We start from the raw sequence: 12080 nt of genomic DNA on the forward strand, positions 1-12080 counted from the left end.
GATTGAGGAAACCAAGAATAAGAGAAGTTCAGTGAGATACCGTTTCCTAAAGGTACAAAGCGTGAAAACGTGGAAAGGAAACATTTCAAAGAAACATAACATTAACTGGCTTCCTAGAAGTCTGTTTGAGAACTATAATCTTTTTCAACATGTTTTACCTTGACTAGCATTTGAAATCCATGTGAATAAACTATTCTTGAGTTTGTCACCTATATGGGACTTGACATCTCCTTACCACCAATCTGTTCCCAGGGTGGCTTTTTGAAAAACCAATGTGGTGACAGTCTTAAGGAGAACTTTCTGTAGTTTGTTCAATAGACAATCATTTTTTGTTATTTTCAACTCAGTATTAATATAGTTACATAATTCACAACATATTATACACAAATTATACACTGTAGAGTCTTACTGGAAATCTTAATCCATTTGTTTTTTCTTGGGTTGCCTCAAAAATTATATCCAACCAGAAGTTTAGTCTTTCTTGCCTCAAAGAATGTTCTATGGTCGTTTTCTTGAAGTGCTGAATTAATATCAGATTTTGTACCAAGGATTTTAAGTACCTGAAACACACATAGATATAATTAATAAACAAAGTGGCCCACAGGTCCTTTTAAATCAATGTTGAAAAACATATTTTTATAGGAATCATGTATTTAAATAGATGGACAATAAAATCAAATTTCCAAAGTCTATTTTTTATAAAACATACTTTCCAATGAATTACTCTAATTCTTACCTAATTAGTCTGCTTTAAAAACACAAATGATTTTTTATTTAAAATTTGCAGCAAAATTATCATGTGAATATTTTGGCAAAACAAAAACAAAAAAATATTATAGCTCTATTGGTTCATGAGAGAAAACTCACTAAATCTACAACCAGTTGATATTGTTAGTAGGACCTATCAAATCATAATAAATAGTTATGCAAACTCTATGTTTTTCAAAATTCCTCATCAAGCAAAATATCAAAACAAAGCAAAAGTGTTAGTGTGTATACAGGAATTTGGAAAAACAAACTTCTGCAAGGATTCAAGTCATCACAGACAGATTGACCATCATGGCTTACAGTAAAGAGAAAACTTAACAAAATCTAGTAAATGTGAGCTACAATTACAAAAAAAATATGTGATGATACATACCAAATGGGTGGTTTCAATTTGAAAAGTTTCTCTGCTGCTTGGACAGCTTTACCAATGTCACTGGCCAACATGCTTACGGTGAAAAACTGTCCAACATCCCAGTAATTGTTCATTTTTTCCAGATTCCCTTTTCTTCCCAATAAACTATTTAACCGTACTCCTTGACAAACATATAAAAAGATTGCAAATGAATACAATAATCCTATTCCAAAACCTAAGAGTGTGATGTGTTTCTAATTATAAGGGTTATAATCTAAAATTTAACTGGAAGGAGAAATTGTACTTGTATTTTTCTCTACAAAATTTAAAGCTAGAAATTCAACAATATTCTTGCAATTGCTGTTAACAATAGTAGCTGAGAAGTATTGGATGTTTATGGCCATTCATACAACTAGATAAATAAGTAGAACTTCATATGACTGGAACTGTGAAGGGAAGGGAGGGAAAGGTGGATCCAGCTCATTAATTAAATGACTAACAACACTACACATATTTTCATTTATTCATTTACCTATTTTCCTCAGTTCCATGGAAGTTTCAAATTGCTGCCCTGAAACAATCAGCAAGACTGCAAGGTTAATTCCAGAATATAGAGTTGACTGGAGCTCAAACCCTTTACGATACCTGCAGGAACAAAATTTAATCAAATGGGTAACACAAGAAAAATAATTATCAAATCTCAATACATCTCATGTTAGATATTACAGAACTGATTTCATCTCGCCCCCTCTTCCCTCACTTCCTGGAAAGATAAGAATGCAGACTTTAATCATCCAATATAAGACAGAGAAGAAAAGACTATATAATTTTTAAATTGTATCAAACTGTTTAAACAGTTCTGCCTTAAAGATGTCTTTTAAATTATTATATAAAAATACAGTATTTAGTTATTGAAATAAACAATTTTACTGAAATATGAAGATGCTGTCATAGACAACAAGCAACATAAGATAGCCCCAAAGTTAAAGTTCTAAGAAACAAATTTCTTCCAGTTTCATTTTTTTTCATTCTTTTCAATTTTATTTACGTGGGTCTAAATTAGAACTGGGCTAACTGGGTTGTCAAGTTCAGAAGCACCTAACAATACTGCTTGTAGTGTTGTTTTAAGAAAATATTAAGTATGAGAATTTGCTACCACAGCTAAAATGGATTCCACTTTGTTAGAACTAATGCAGAAAAAGGCAAATAAAGATCACTGAAAAGGTAAAGAATTTATTTTAGAAGTGCAGACTAAACATTTGTATAGTTAACAAAAAGCCAGCTAAACAGAAAGGGAATCAATAGATGTTTTTGAACGGAAGGAATAAAGAGAAAAAAATATTGTATTTCAACATCATTAAAGTTTCGTTAGACTTCATGAGAAGTCTTTCCATCATACAATGGAGAATTTTATGCTTAGGATCTGATGATGTGTATCAGTTTAAATGACTTCAAAACCTATATGTCAGATATGATAATAATGACTCAAAATTTTAGTTTCTCAAACAATCCTAGGTTGCCTTTCCTTGTTCTTGGAAGCTGGTTGGCCACTGCTAATAAGAAAACGTGCTTTCATTAAATTCAGAGGGCCTTCATTTTGATTTTATCTGCATATATTCTCTTATTATTTATTCACTTTTTATGAGATAGGATACTACAGGTAGTCTTGACTTACGACCATAATTGAGCCCAAAATTTATGTTGTTAAGAGACATTTGTTAAGTGAGTTTTGCCCCATTACATGACTTTTCTTGCCAAATTTGCAAGTGAGTCACTGACGTTCTTAAGTTAGTAACAGGGTTATTAAGTGAATCTGGCTTCCCCATTACTTGTCAGAAGATCACAACTAGTAACCACATGACCTCAGCACATTGCATTCATCATAAATATGAGGCAGTTGCCAAGTGTCTGAATTTTGATCATGTGACTGCAGGCCCATAGCCAGTGACTGATAGTCTGAGAAGAAACTTTGCGGCCCTGGGAGGCCAGTTGAAATGCAACAAAAAGTGATTCAGAGCGACGGAAGGCAGCCGTGTGTTTGATGTACTTACGTATCACTCTACGAACATCAAGCATATACTACTTTTTCTCCTTGGGATGTTTGGGGTGTGGACAAAAATCTGGAAGTACGACCTCCTGGGCCCGGTGAAACCAAGAGTTGATTTTGGGTATAAATGCTGGGTCCAAATGGAAGATCACTCTGTCAGGCTGAATCAAACACAAGTCCTCGCGAATTGACAGAGCTGCCAATTTGGAAATTCACCGTGCAGACGTGATGGCAATCAAAAAGGCTGTCTTAAATGTCAAATGTTTGAGGCTGGCCGAACGGAGGGGCTCAAAGGGCGGGGCAATGAGAGTCCATAACACTACATTGAGATCCCATGAGGGGTACCTGTGAACAACTGGAGGCCTTGGGTTGGTTGCGCCCCATAGGAAACTGCAGATGATGGGATGACGCCCAAGGGAAGAGTGGTCGTCTACCGTCAAAATCGTGGACAAGGCCGCCACCTGCCGTCTAAGAGTGTTAGGGGCTAGGCCCTGGTCAAGTCCGTCTGGTAAGAAGTCCAAGATCTGGGAAATCGTAGCCATAGTAGCCTCAGCCTCGTGCTCTTTGCACCAGTTGTCAAAGGCCTTCCATGTCACATCATATATTCTGGTTGTAGAAGGCCGCCTGGACACCTGAATGGTTTGAATGACCTTGGTGGAAAGGCTACCCCTACTTAGGAGATTCCTTTCAAGTGCAAATGGCTAGTTGCAGCCACTGGGGCTCTGGATGTTGAAGCGCCCCCTGGCTGAGAGAAACCTCATGCCGGGGAATCCGCCAAGGAGGGTTGATGGAGAAACTCACCAGGTCGGCGAACCAGGTCCTTCTGGGCCAGTAGGGAGATATGAGCAGAATTTCCACCTCCTCTAACAGAATTTTCCAAATCACCCTGGGAAGAGGAGGCAACGGGGGGAAGGCGTACATCAGACTCGGTGGCGACGGAGTGGAGAGTGTTGACCCCCTCGGCTTGCAGGGGGTGGAACCTGGAGAAGAACCTGGGGAGGTGTGTGTTCTCTGGGGAGGCGAACAGCTCGACCAGAGGACGGCTGAACCTCTGAGACAACTGGTGGAACAGATCTGGATGCAGGCGCCACTCGAGTGATCGACTGTGGCCCTGCTCAGACAGACGGCCTGGATGTTGTGGACCCTGGAGATGTGCTCCACTTGGATCGAGCACAGGTGTTTTTCTGCCCATCTTCCCAGGCGCTCTGATTCTGCCATCAGGGACCTGAAATGGGTGCCCCCTTGGCGGTTTATGTGCGCCTTTGTGGCCACATTTTCCATTAGGATTCTCATGTGATGCCCCTTGATGTGGTCTCGAAAGTGAACAAGTGTGAGCCACACTGCTCTCAGTTCTAACCAGTTGATGCTGTGGGACGCTTCAGGTGGTGACCATCTGCCCTGTGCAATCTGGTTGTGGTTATGAGTGCCCCAGCCAAATAGACTGGCGTCTGTTGTGATGGTGAGAAGATCTGGCTCTTTGAAGAGGGTGCCCTTCGCCAGCGTGAGGGACAACCACCACTGGAGAGACTGACGTACCTTCGGAGAGACTCGAATCAGCTGTTGAGAGTTGCTCATGTTGGCCCTCTGGTAGGGCAGGAGGAGCCATTGTAGGTGTCGCAAATGAAGGCACGCCCAAGGAACTATTGACAGGCACGAAATCATCTTGCCGAGGAGTTGTGATAGCTGCACCACTGATGCCTGTGACGAGTGTAGTACCTGCAACACCTGGCTTCTGATGCTTGCCAAGCGCTCTGGAGATAGGGAGACCTGGCAGCTGGTGGTGTCGATGATGGTGCTCAGGTGCTGCAGTCTGGTGGTTGGATGCAGGTGACTCTTTTCTCTGTTGATGGAGAACCTATGATGTTGGAGGGTTCACAGAGTATGCTGCAGGTCTTGTACCGCTTGTTGCCGTGACGATGATTGGATGAGGACATCGTCCAGGTAGCAATGCAGGCGCACTGGGCGAGATCTCAGAAAAGCCGCCACCACAGCTAGGATCTTGGTAAAGGTTCAAGGCGCCGAGGACAGGCCGAATGTCAGAGCCCTGTACTGGTAGTGGCAGCCTGCATAAAAGAATCTCAGGAACCTGCAGTGAGCTTTGCGAATGGGGATGTGGCGGTAGGCCTCCTTGAGATCTATGGATGTTAAGCTTGATGCAACCCAGAATTGACTGAAGGGACTGCATCTTGAACCTCCGGTATGCTATGTGATGATTTAACTTTTTTAGGTCGAGAATCCCCCTCCACCCCCCGGAGTTCTTTGGGACAAGGAAGAGTATTGAATAAAACCCTGTCCCTTCCTGACCTGGTGGAACCGGTTCTATGGCATCTATGACTCTGAGGTGAAGGATCTCCTGTTCCATGAGAGCCTTCTTGACTGGACAGGAGGGGGTTGGACACTGAATGAAGTGTCGGGGAGGTGGAGAAATGAATTTTAATGTTAGACCTATGTGTATCGTCTGAAGGACCCACTGGTCCGATGAGATCTGCTCCCATTGGATGTGGAACAGCTGTAGACACCCTCCTATGGTGGTCACTTATAGCATCTGAAGGGTCTGGAATTGGACCCTCCACGCTAGGGACGTTTCGAGAAGGACCGTTGACGGTTCCTGTCACGAAAGGGCTGACTGTCCTGAGACGTATCCGTGCCCTGAGAATATGGATGTTGGAAGGAACTGGAGGTAGACGGTTGCTCCAAGTTCCAAAAGGGCTGCCTCCTATAGGTCTGTGAATCCTTATGGTCAGATTTTTTGTTGACCGAAGGCATAACCTTATTTTTGTCCTTGTTTTCAACCAGGGAAGGATCTAGGGCCTCCCCAAAAAGCTTGCCGCCCTTAAAGGGAGCCGAGGCAATCTTCCTTGGATCACATATCCGCGTTACAATGTCTGAGCCATAAGAGGAGCCTGGTAGTGATATTAGAAGCCAGGGATCTAGAATCAAATTTGGCAGCGTTCAGGGTAGTGTCAGCCGTGTACTCTGTTGCTGCAATAATTTTGTTGACATCCTGTCTCAATTTGGTATCCTCCGCCGGAAGCTTGGCTAGGAGCTGTCTCAGCCAGAGTAGCATTACCCTGGACAGGAAGGATGCAGAAGTGCAAGTTTTAATAGCCCAAGCTGCCGCCTGATGACTCTTGTGGTAGGCATTCTCGGCCCTTTTGTCCTCCGCCTTGAGCCCTTCCAATAGTTCAGGGGGGAGCACTGAGTTGGAAGTGCGCACCGCCACAGGCGCGTCCATGGGAGGCAATTTCTACAGAAAGATTGGATCCCCTATCTTCCAGTGGGCAAGCTCCAGGTGGGGGCTGAAAGACTGGTTGTTAGGGTGCAAGGGTTCACACTGTGACCGGCTCCTCCTCCAGATCAGACTGACATGCAAATAGGTCTGCTCGATCGGCCATAGAAGGCCCAGGGGAGCCTGCCAATTCCTGGCCTTCATCCTAACATTGGAAGATCCTGACCAGGTTGAAACCCGGGCAAGTGATCCCCAGGGGAAGCAGGCCTGGCTGTTTGGGCCTGTAATTGAGCCCTAGAAAATTGCTTCTCTAAGGCCTTCTGGCGTCTGATGGCATCTCTGTCTAGACCCAAACTCTGCTTAGTCCCCTGCCTAGAGTAAGGCTTGCTTGCTCTGATGGCCTACCTGGCTGCCTTGCCAGCCTGTCTGGTACCGGCCCTGCTGGTGGAAGGACCAACCTGCTGCTCCTCAGGGGCCCCTTCTGCCATGATTAAATGTGGAGATGTAAGGCCTGAAAGGAACCTTTCCCCCACTCACCACCTCAGACAAACAGCCTTAGCGCTCTGGTGCAGAGGCACTGAAGGCAACGGCAAGCAAAGCTCAGCAGTTCTTTGATTCTGAAGGAGAATGGTGCGAGCTCCAAGCTCCCAGCAGTCACACAGGTCAATTAATGTGGGGCGTAACCACTTGGGCCACCAACCTCTGCTGCTGCCCTCAGTGTGATGGAGGAGCTGTGAGTAGGCAAACCTGCCGGAAGTCCGGACAGGAAGGCTTCTAGCGGCAACCTGCAAGAGACAGCAATCAGGCTGCTGTAGCTGCTTTTCGCAGCAAAAGTAGGTCAACAAAATGGCGGCTGAAACTTTTACCCTCTCAAAATGTCTGCCATGTTTGACACTCTCAAAATGGCAGCCGCCATGTTTGACCCTCTCAAAAATAGCCACCACCATGTGCAACGCTCTCAAAATGGCCACTGCCATGTGTGACCCTTTCAAAATGGCCACTGGAATGCGACCAAAGCGGTTTCTGTGCTGTAGCCAGGCCTGAAGCCAGACTGGAATGGATCAAGATAACTGGCTTCCTCCAAGGACCGCTGGAGCTGAAAGGCCACCACCTTCTCAACAACCTTCCCCACAAAGGGGAGGTTGGAGACTGGACGATAGTTGTTTAGAACGGCTGGATCCAGAGATGGTTTCTTCAGGAGGGGTCTCACCACCGCCGCCTTTAAAACGGGGGGAAAGACCCCCTCCCGTAGGGAGGCGGCAACAACCACCTGGATCCAGCCCCGTGTCACCTCCTTGCTGTTAACAACCAGCCAAGAGGGGCACGGGTCCAGCACGCATGTGGAGGCACCTACAGCTCTCATAGCCTTGTCCACGTCCTCAGGGGTAACAGCTTGAAAATCAATCCATCGATGACCTACCAGATTATCCCTTAGTGCCTCGGCTGGTTCTGCAGGATTGGAGTCCAGGTCCGCCCGAAACTGAGCAACTTTATCCGTGAGGAACTGGACGTAGTCCTCAGCCCTGCCCTGCAAAGGATCACCCGTATCCCTCCTATTTAGGAGGGAACGGGTTATCCTGAACAGGGCGGCTGGGCGCGACTCAGCGGAAGCAATCAGAGTTGCAATGTAAGTTCTTTTTGACGTCCTGATTGCCCGGATGTACTCTCTGATGCAGGATGTTAAAAGTGCTCGGTTCGATTCGGATTTACTGGATCTCCAATGGTGCTCTAGGCGTCTCTTTCAGCGCTTCATCTCCCGGAGTTCCTCAGTAAACCAAGGAGCCCTCCTGGATCCACTGCCTCGGAGCGGCCGTAGAGGCGCAATCCGGTTAAGAGACTCCGTCGCTGCCGAGTTCCAAGCAGCAACCAGAGTCTCCGCCGGACTGCGGGCGAGGGTATCAGGAATAACCCCAAGCTCCGTTTGGAACCCCAAAGGGTCCAGCCTGGGGCGGAACCACCTGGTCGGTTCCTCCTCCCTACAGTGGGGGTTTGGTCTCCGAAAGTCAAGCCTTAGTAGGTAGTGGTCTGACCACGACAGGGGTACGATCTCACTACCCCTCAGACCAAGATCACAAGTCCACTGCTCCGAGAGAAATACGAGGTCGAGCATGTGATCCGCCGAGTGGGTTGGGCCCCGAATTACCTGGGTCAAGCCCATGGCTGTCATGGAAGCCATGAACTCCTGCGCTCCATCAGAGTGTTCACCGAGCGAAGGCAAATTGAAATCCCCCAGAACCATGAGCCTGGGGAACTCAATTGCCAGCTCGGCTACCGACTCGAGGAGCGAGGGGAGGGCTGCTGCAACGCTGTTGGGAGGCAGGTACGTTAACAGCAAGCCCACTTGACCCTTGAGGTCCAGCTTCACCAGCAGGGACTCACACCCGACAAGCTCCGGAGCAGGGATCCTACGAGGTACTAGAGACTCTCGGATAACAATGGCCACACCCCCACCCCTTCTCTGAGCTCTCGGCTGATGGAACACCTGAAAGAGAGTCCAAGCAGTCAATTAGGAATGAAGAGAAACTGGAAGCAGGTCCACTGGGCTTAGCTGAATTGAAAAAATCTGAAGAATAGCCAGCACCAGACACATGGCTTAAAGTTTCAATTCAGTCCTGGGCAGAATGGCTGTATTTAACTATGCTTGGACTCTCCAGAGCAGTACCCAGGAAAATATGGAATTCACTAGTAGAATACTCTTCTTTTCTATTTTTATACTGGTACTGAACAATTCAACACTTCTTACCATTCAATGGCTTTGTCTCGACTACTATTGTCTTTATAGTCCGAATCAAGGAATATGTCTTTATAAATTCTTCCACATAGGCAAAACATATCTGGTGCTGGATGATCACATGTCTGTAAGACCTGGAGCATCACTTGCAGTGCCTTTTCCCGGTCACCCATGATATTCCTTCTAAAATTCAGACAAAAACATGATTTAATTACACATATTCACAAACCACATAGGATGACAAACTTTTTGTTCCTAACAATATTATGTAATTATATTACCCCAATATAATTTATATAGTCTTCTGCAGTAGAACGAATAAGGATTCTTGTAGCAATTTAAAGACCTTTATTAGATTTGTAAATAATGTTCTACTCCATCACAGCTTTCTACTAAAAATAGTTCATGCAATAATAAATTTGATGGGCTTAAGGTGTCATCAGACTTCGTGTTCTTCTACACAAATCAATCAATAATTTCCCTCTAGCATTTTTTCAGATTTACATATCTTCTAGAAATAGAATACAAAACCTATGGAATCTAAAGTGACCTTAGACAGCTCTTTTCCTCTTTCTATGAATGGGGTTTTCTTCCAGTATCAGTATCTGAAAGGTGTTTTGGAGTGCCAAATGGGCGTTTGAAAGATAAAGTTACTGTAAGATATTGCAGAGGTGCTACTTTCTATGTATTCTGAAGCACTTTCTGCAGACTGAATCTAAGGTGCAGCAAAGTCCTAATATTCATTTTGTGCAGCTGTCCTTAATGAAATAAATTCAATGTGTTGTTGAAGAAAAAGGTGATGTGAAAACATTAAATATCTCAGATGTTTGGCTTGTAAAAATAGATGATACAACTGTAAAACAATAGCAAAACCTTTCAACGTGATGTGACAAAGAAGTTTCATTGGTACTACTTTTTCAGGATCCAGATTTTTAAAAAATGCATGTTAATATACTGTACATAAATACCCTTTCACTGTTTACATAAAGATAACACATTCATGTAAAGAAGAAAAAATGCAATTGGCAAACATTCTGCAGTTTAAAAGATCTTTTACAAAGACTGTTAAAATGTTACTAACCAAATATTGTTAATGTATAATAGAAAGAAAGTTGAACATTGCCAGATCTATAAATAATTCAAGTATCCAGTAAAGTCAATGCATAAACTTCATGATTTAAGGGATTCTGTAAGAGTAATAAACAGCTGGCTTATTAGTTTACCAATTAATGCTTTTCATAACATGCATTGAATCTTTGAACAGCAAGCACACTTTCAGTTGTTAGCTCAATTGTTAAAGAATATGATAAAATTGATGCATGGATCAGATCAAGATCTTGTAAATGAGATTTTCCAAATCATCCCTCTTTTCTGCAAGATACAAAAATGTATCTTTTAGAACAAAGATTGAAACTGGGTTAGGTAAAAGAAGAAAAGTAACAATATTCTCTAAAGTTTGGAATCAACAAAAAACTGGAAAAGTCCAGGGAATGAAGCAGAAGATATTTGCCACAATATTTTGCAAATTAATGATACTTTAAAAGCTGATACAGAAGGCTGTATAATTACTTTATATTGTTATATATGTTTTGTGTTTTGTTTTTTTTCTTGTGTTTTTCTTTGTTTTTAAAGATCAAAACATTCAATAAATTTTTTTAAAAAAATGATACTCATGATTCAGCAAGGAACTGACCTAGTGCTTATCAATAATGAATATTTTGAGTAGATTGACTATAGTTTCCAAGACCCCTATAACTACAGTAATTTGCTTTAGATAAATGGCTTAGGTAGTTCAAATGGCATATCCTCAAAGATATGTCTTTCAGTGGTGGGATTCAAGTAATTTTACAACCGGTTCTCTGCCCTAATGATTTCTCCCAACAACCAGTTTTCCAAACTGCTCAGAAAGTTATCAATCGGTTCTCCGGAAGTGGTGCAAACTGGCTGAATCTCACCACTATTCCATAGTTATTATAAGCACCTTTTTTTGCTCAGTATATACTGTAGCAAATTATAGTTTTCTTCTATCCTGAGCATAAGTCCTAAGCATAGAGAATCTTGAAAGAAAGGCAGACTGATCTTCAAAAAGATGGAATAGCATGATGTTGATTCTGGCCTAATTCAGTGCAATTCAGGTACAGTGGTTGTGTATATACATTAAAATAGAAACACATAAATAAAAAAAGACATTTTGGTGTAGTGGCTAAGGTAATGAACTAGAAACCAAGAGACCATGAATTTGGGTCCTTTCTTAGACATGAAAACCAGTTAGGAAACTTTGAACCAATTGCTTGCTCTTTCAGCCAACTGAATGTAACTGGGTTATTGTGGGCAGTTGTGCCATTCTGTATTGTGCAATATAAAGGTGGAATATAAATACAATATTTATTTGTTTGTTTGTTTATTTGATTTTTATAGACACTCATCTCAACAAGTGACTCTGGATGGCACCACAAATATGTAAATAAAACAGAAATAATATCAATGTTCAAAAATATTGAATTATTTGAAGTACCTCAACATTTCACAATCTGACTTTCAAGACACTATCAAAAATGATCGCAATATTCTTAAATAGTCATTTTTAATATTGAAAATAAAAAGAAATTTGCATTACTGCTGAGAAATGTATTCAATAGTATAATGTATGCAAATCTATTTTACTATTAGTTCTAAGCAACTTGTTCATTACAGTAAACTACCGTATTTTTCAGAGTATAAGACACACTGGAGTATAAGACACACCTTAGTTTTGGGGGAGGAAAAAAGGGGAAAAATATGCCTACTAGGTATTCATTTTTATTCCCATAACACCAGAAAAGCAAGCAAACATAATAGTATAATAAAACAACACTTTTGCCACTTTTTTTCTTTCCCCAGGCGGCAGGGGGAAACTCTTAATAAGCTCAACTAGATGTCTGGGCATTCAGCCAAAAGCACTTCAGCTATTAAA

General features: G+C 42.6%; 1 protein-coding gene across 4 annotated transcripts in view; it reads right to left on the reverse strand.

The window, feature by feature from the left end:
* The window catches only part of MAP3K15 (mitogen-activated protein kinase kinase kinase 15), a 125304-nt gene that overhangs the window by 78696 nt on the left and 34528 nt on the right, over nucleotides 1-12080 (reverse strand). For all 4 annotated transcript variants that reach the window (XM_087726408.1, XM_087726404.1, XM_087726406.1 and 1 more), the window contains 4 exons: nucleotides 9140-9310; nucleotides 1653-1765; nucleotides 1142-1301; nucleotides 410-560 (listed from right to left, as the gene is read on the reverse strand). In XM_087726408.1, the coding sequence (XP_087582534.1) occupies nucleotides 410-560; nucleotides 1142-1301; nucleotides 1653-1765; nucleotides 9140-9310 (595 nt within the window). The remainder of the gene's footprint in view (nucleotides 1-409; nucleotides 561-1141; nucleotides 1302-1652; nucleotides 1766-9139; nucleotides 9311-12080) is intronic.

Source organism: Thamnophis sirtalis, unplaced genomic scaffold (assembly GCF_051295495.1).
Source record: "Thamnophis sirtalis isolate CommonGarterSnake01/CBP01778 unplaced genomic scaffold, rThaSir2_p1.2 scaffold_12, whole genome shotgun sequence".
NCBI lineage: Eukaryota > Metazoa > Chordata > Lepidosauria > Squamata > Natricidae > Thamnophis > Thamnophis sirtalis.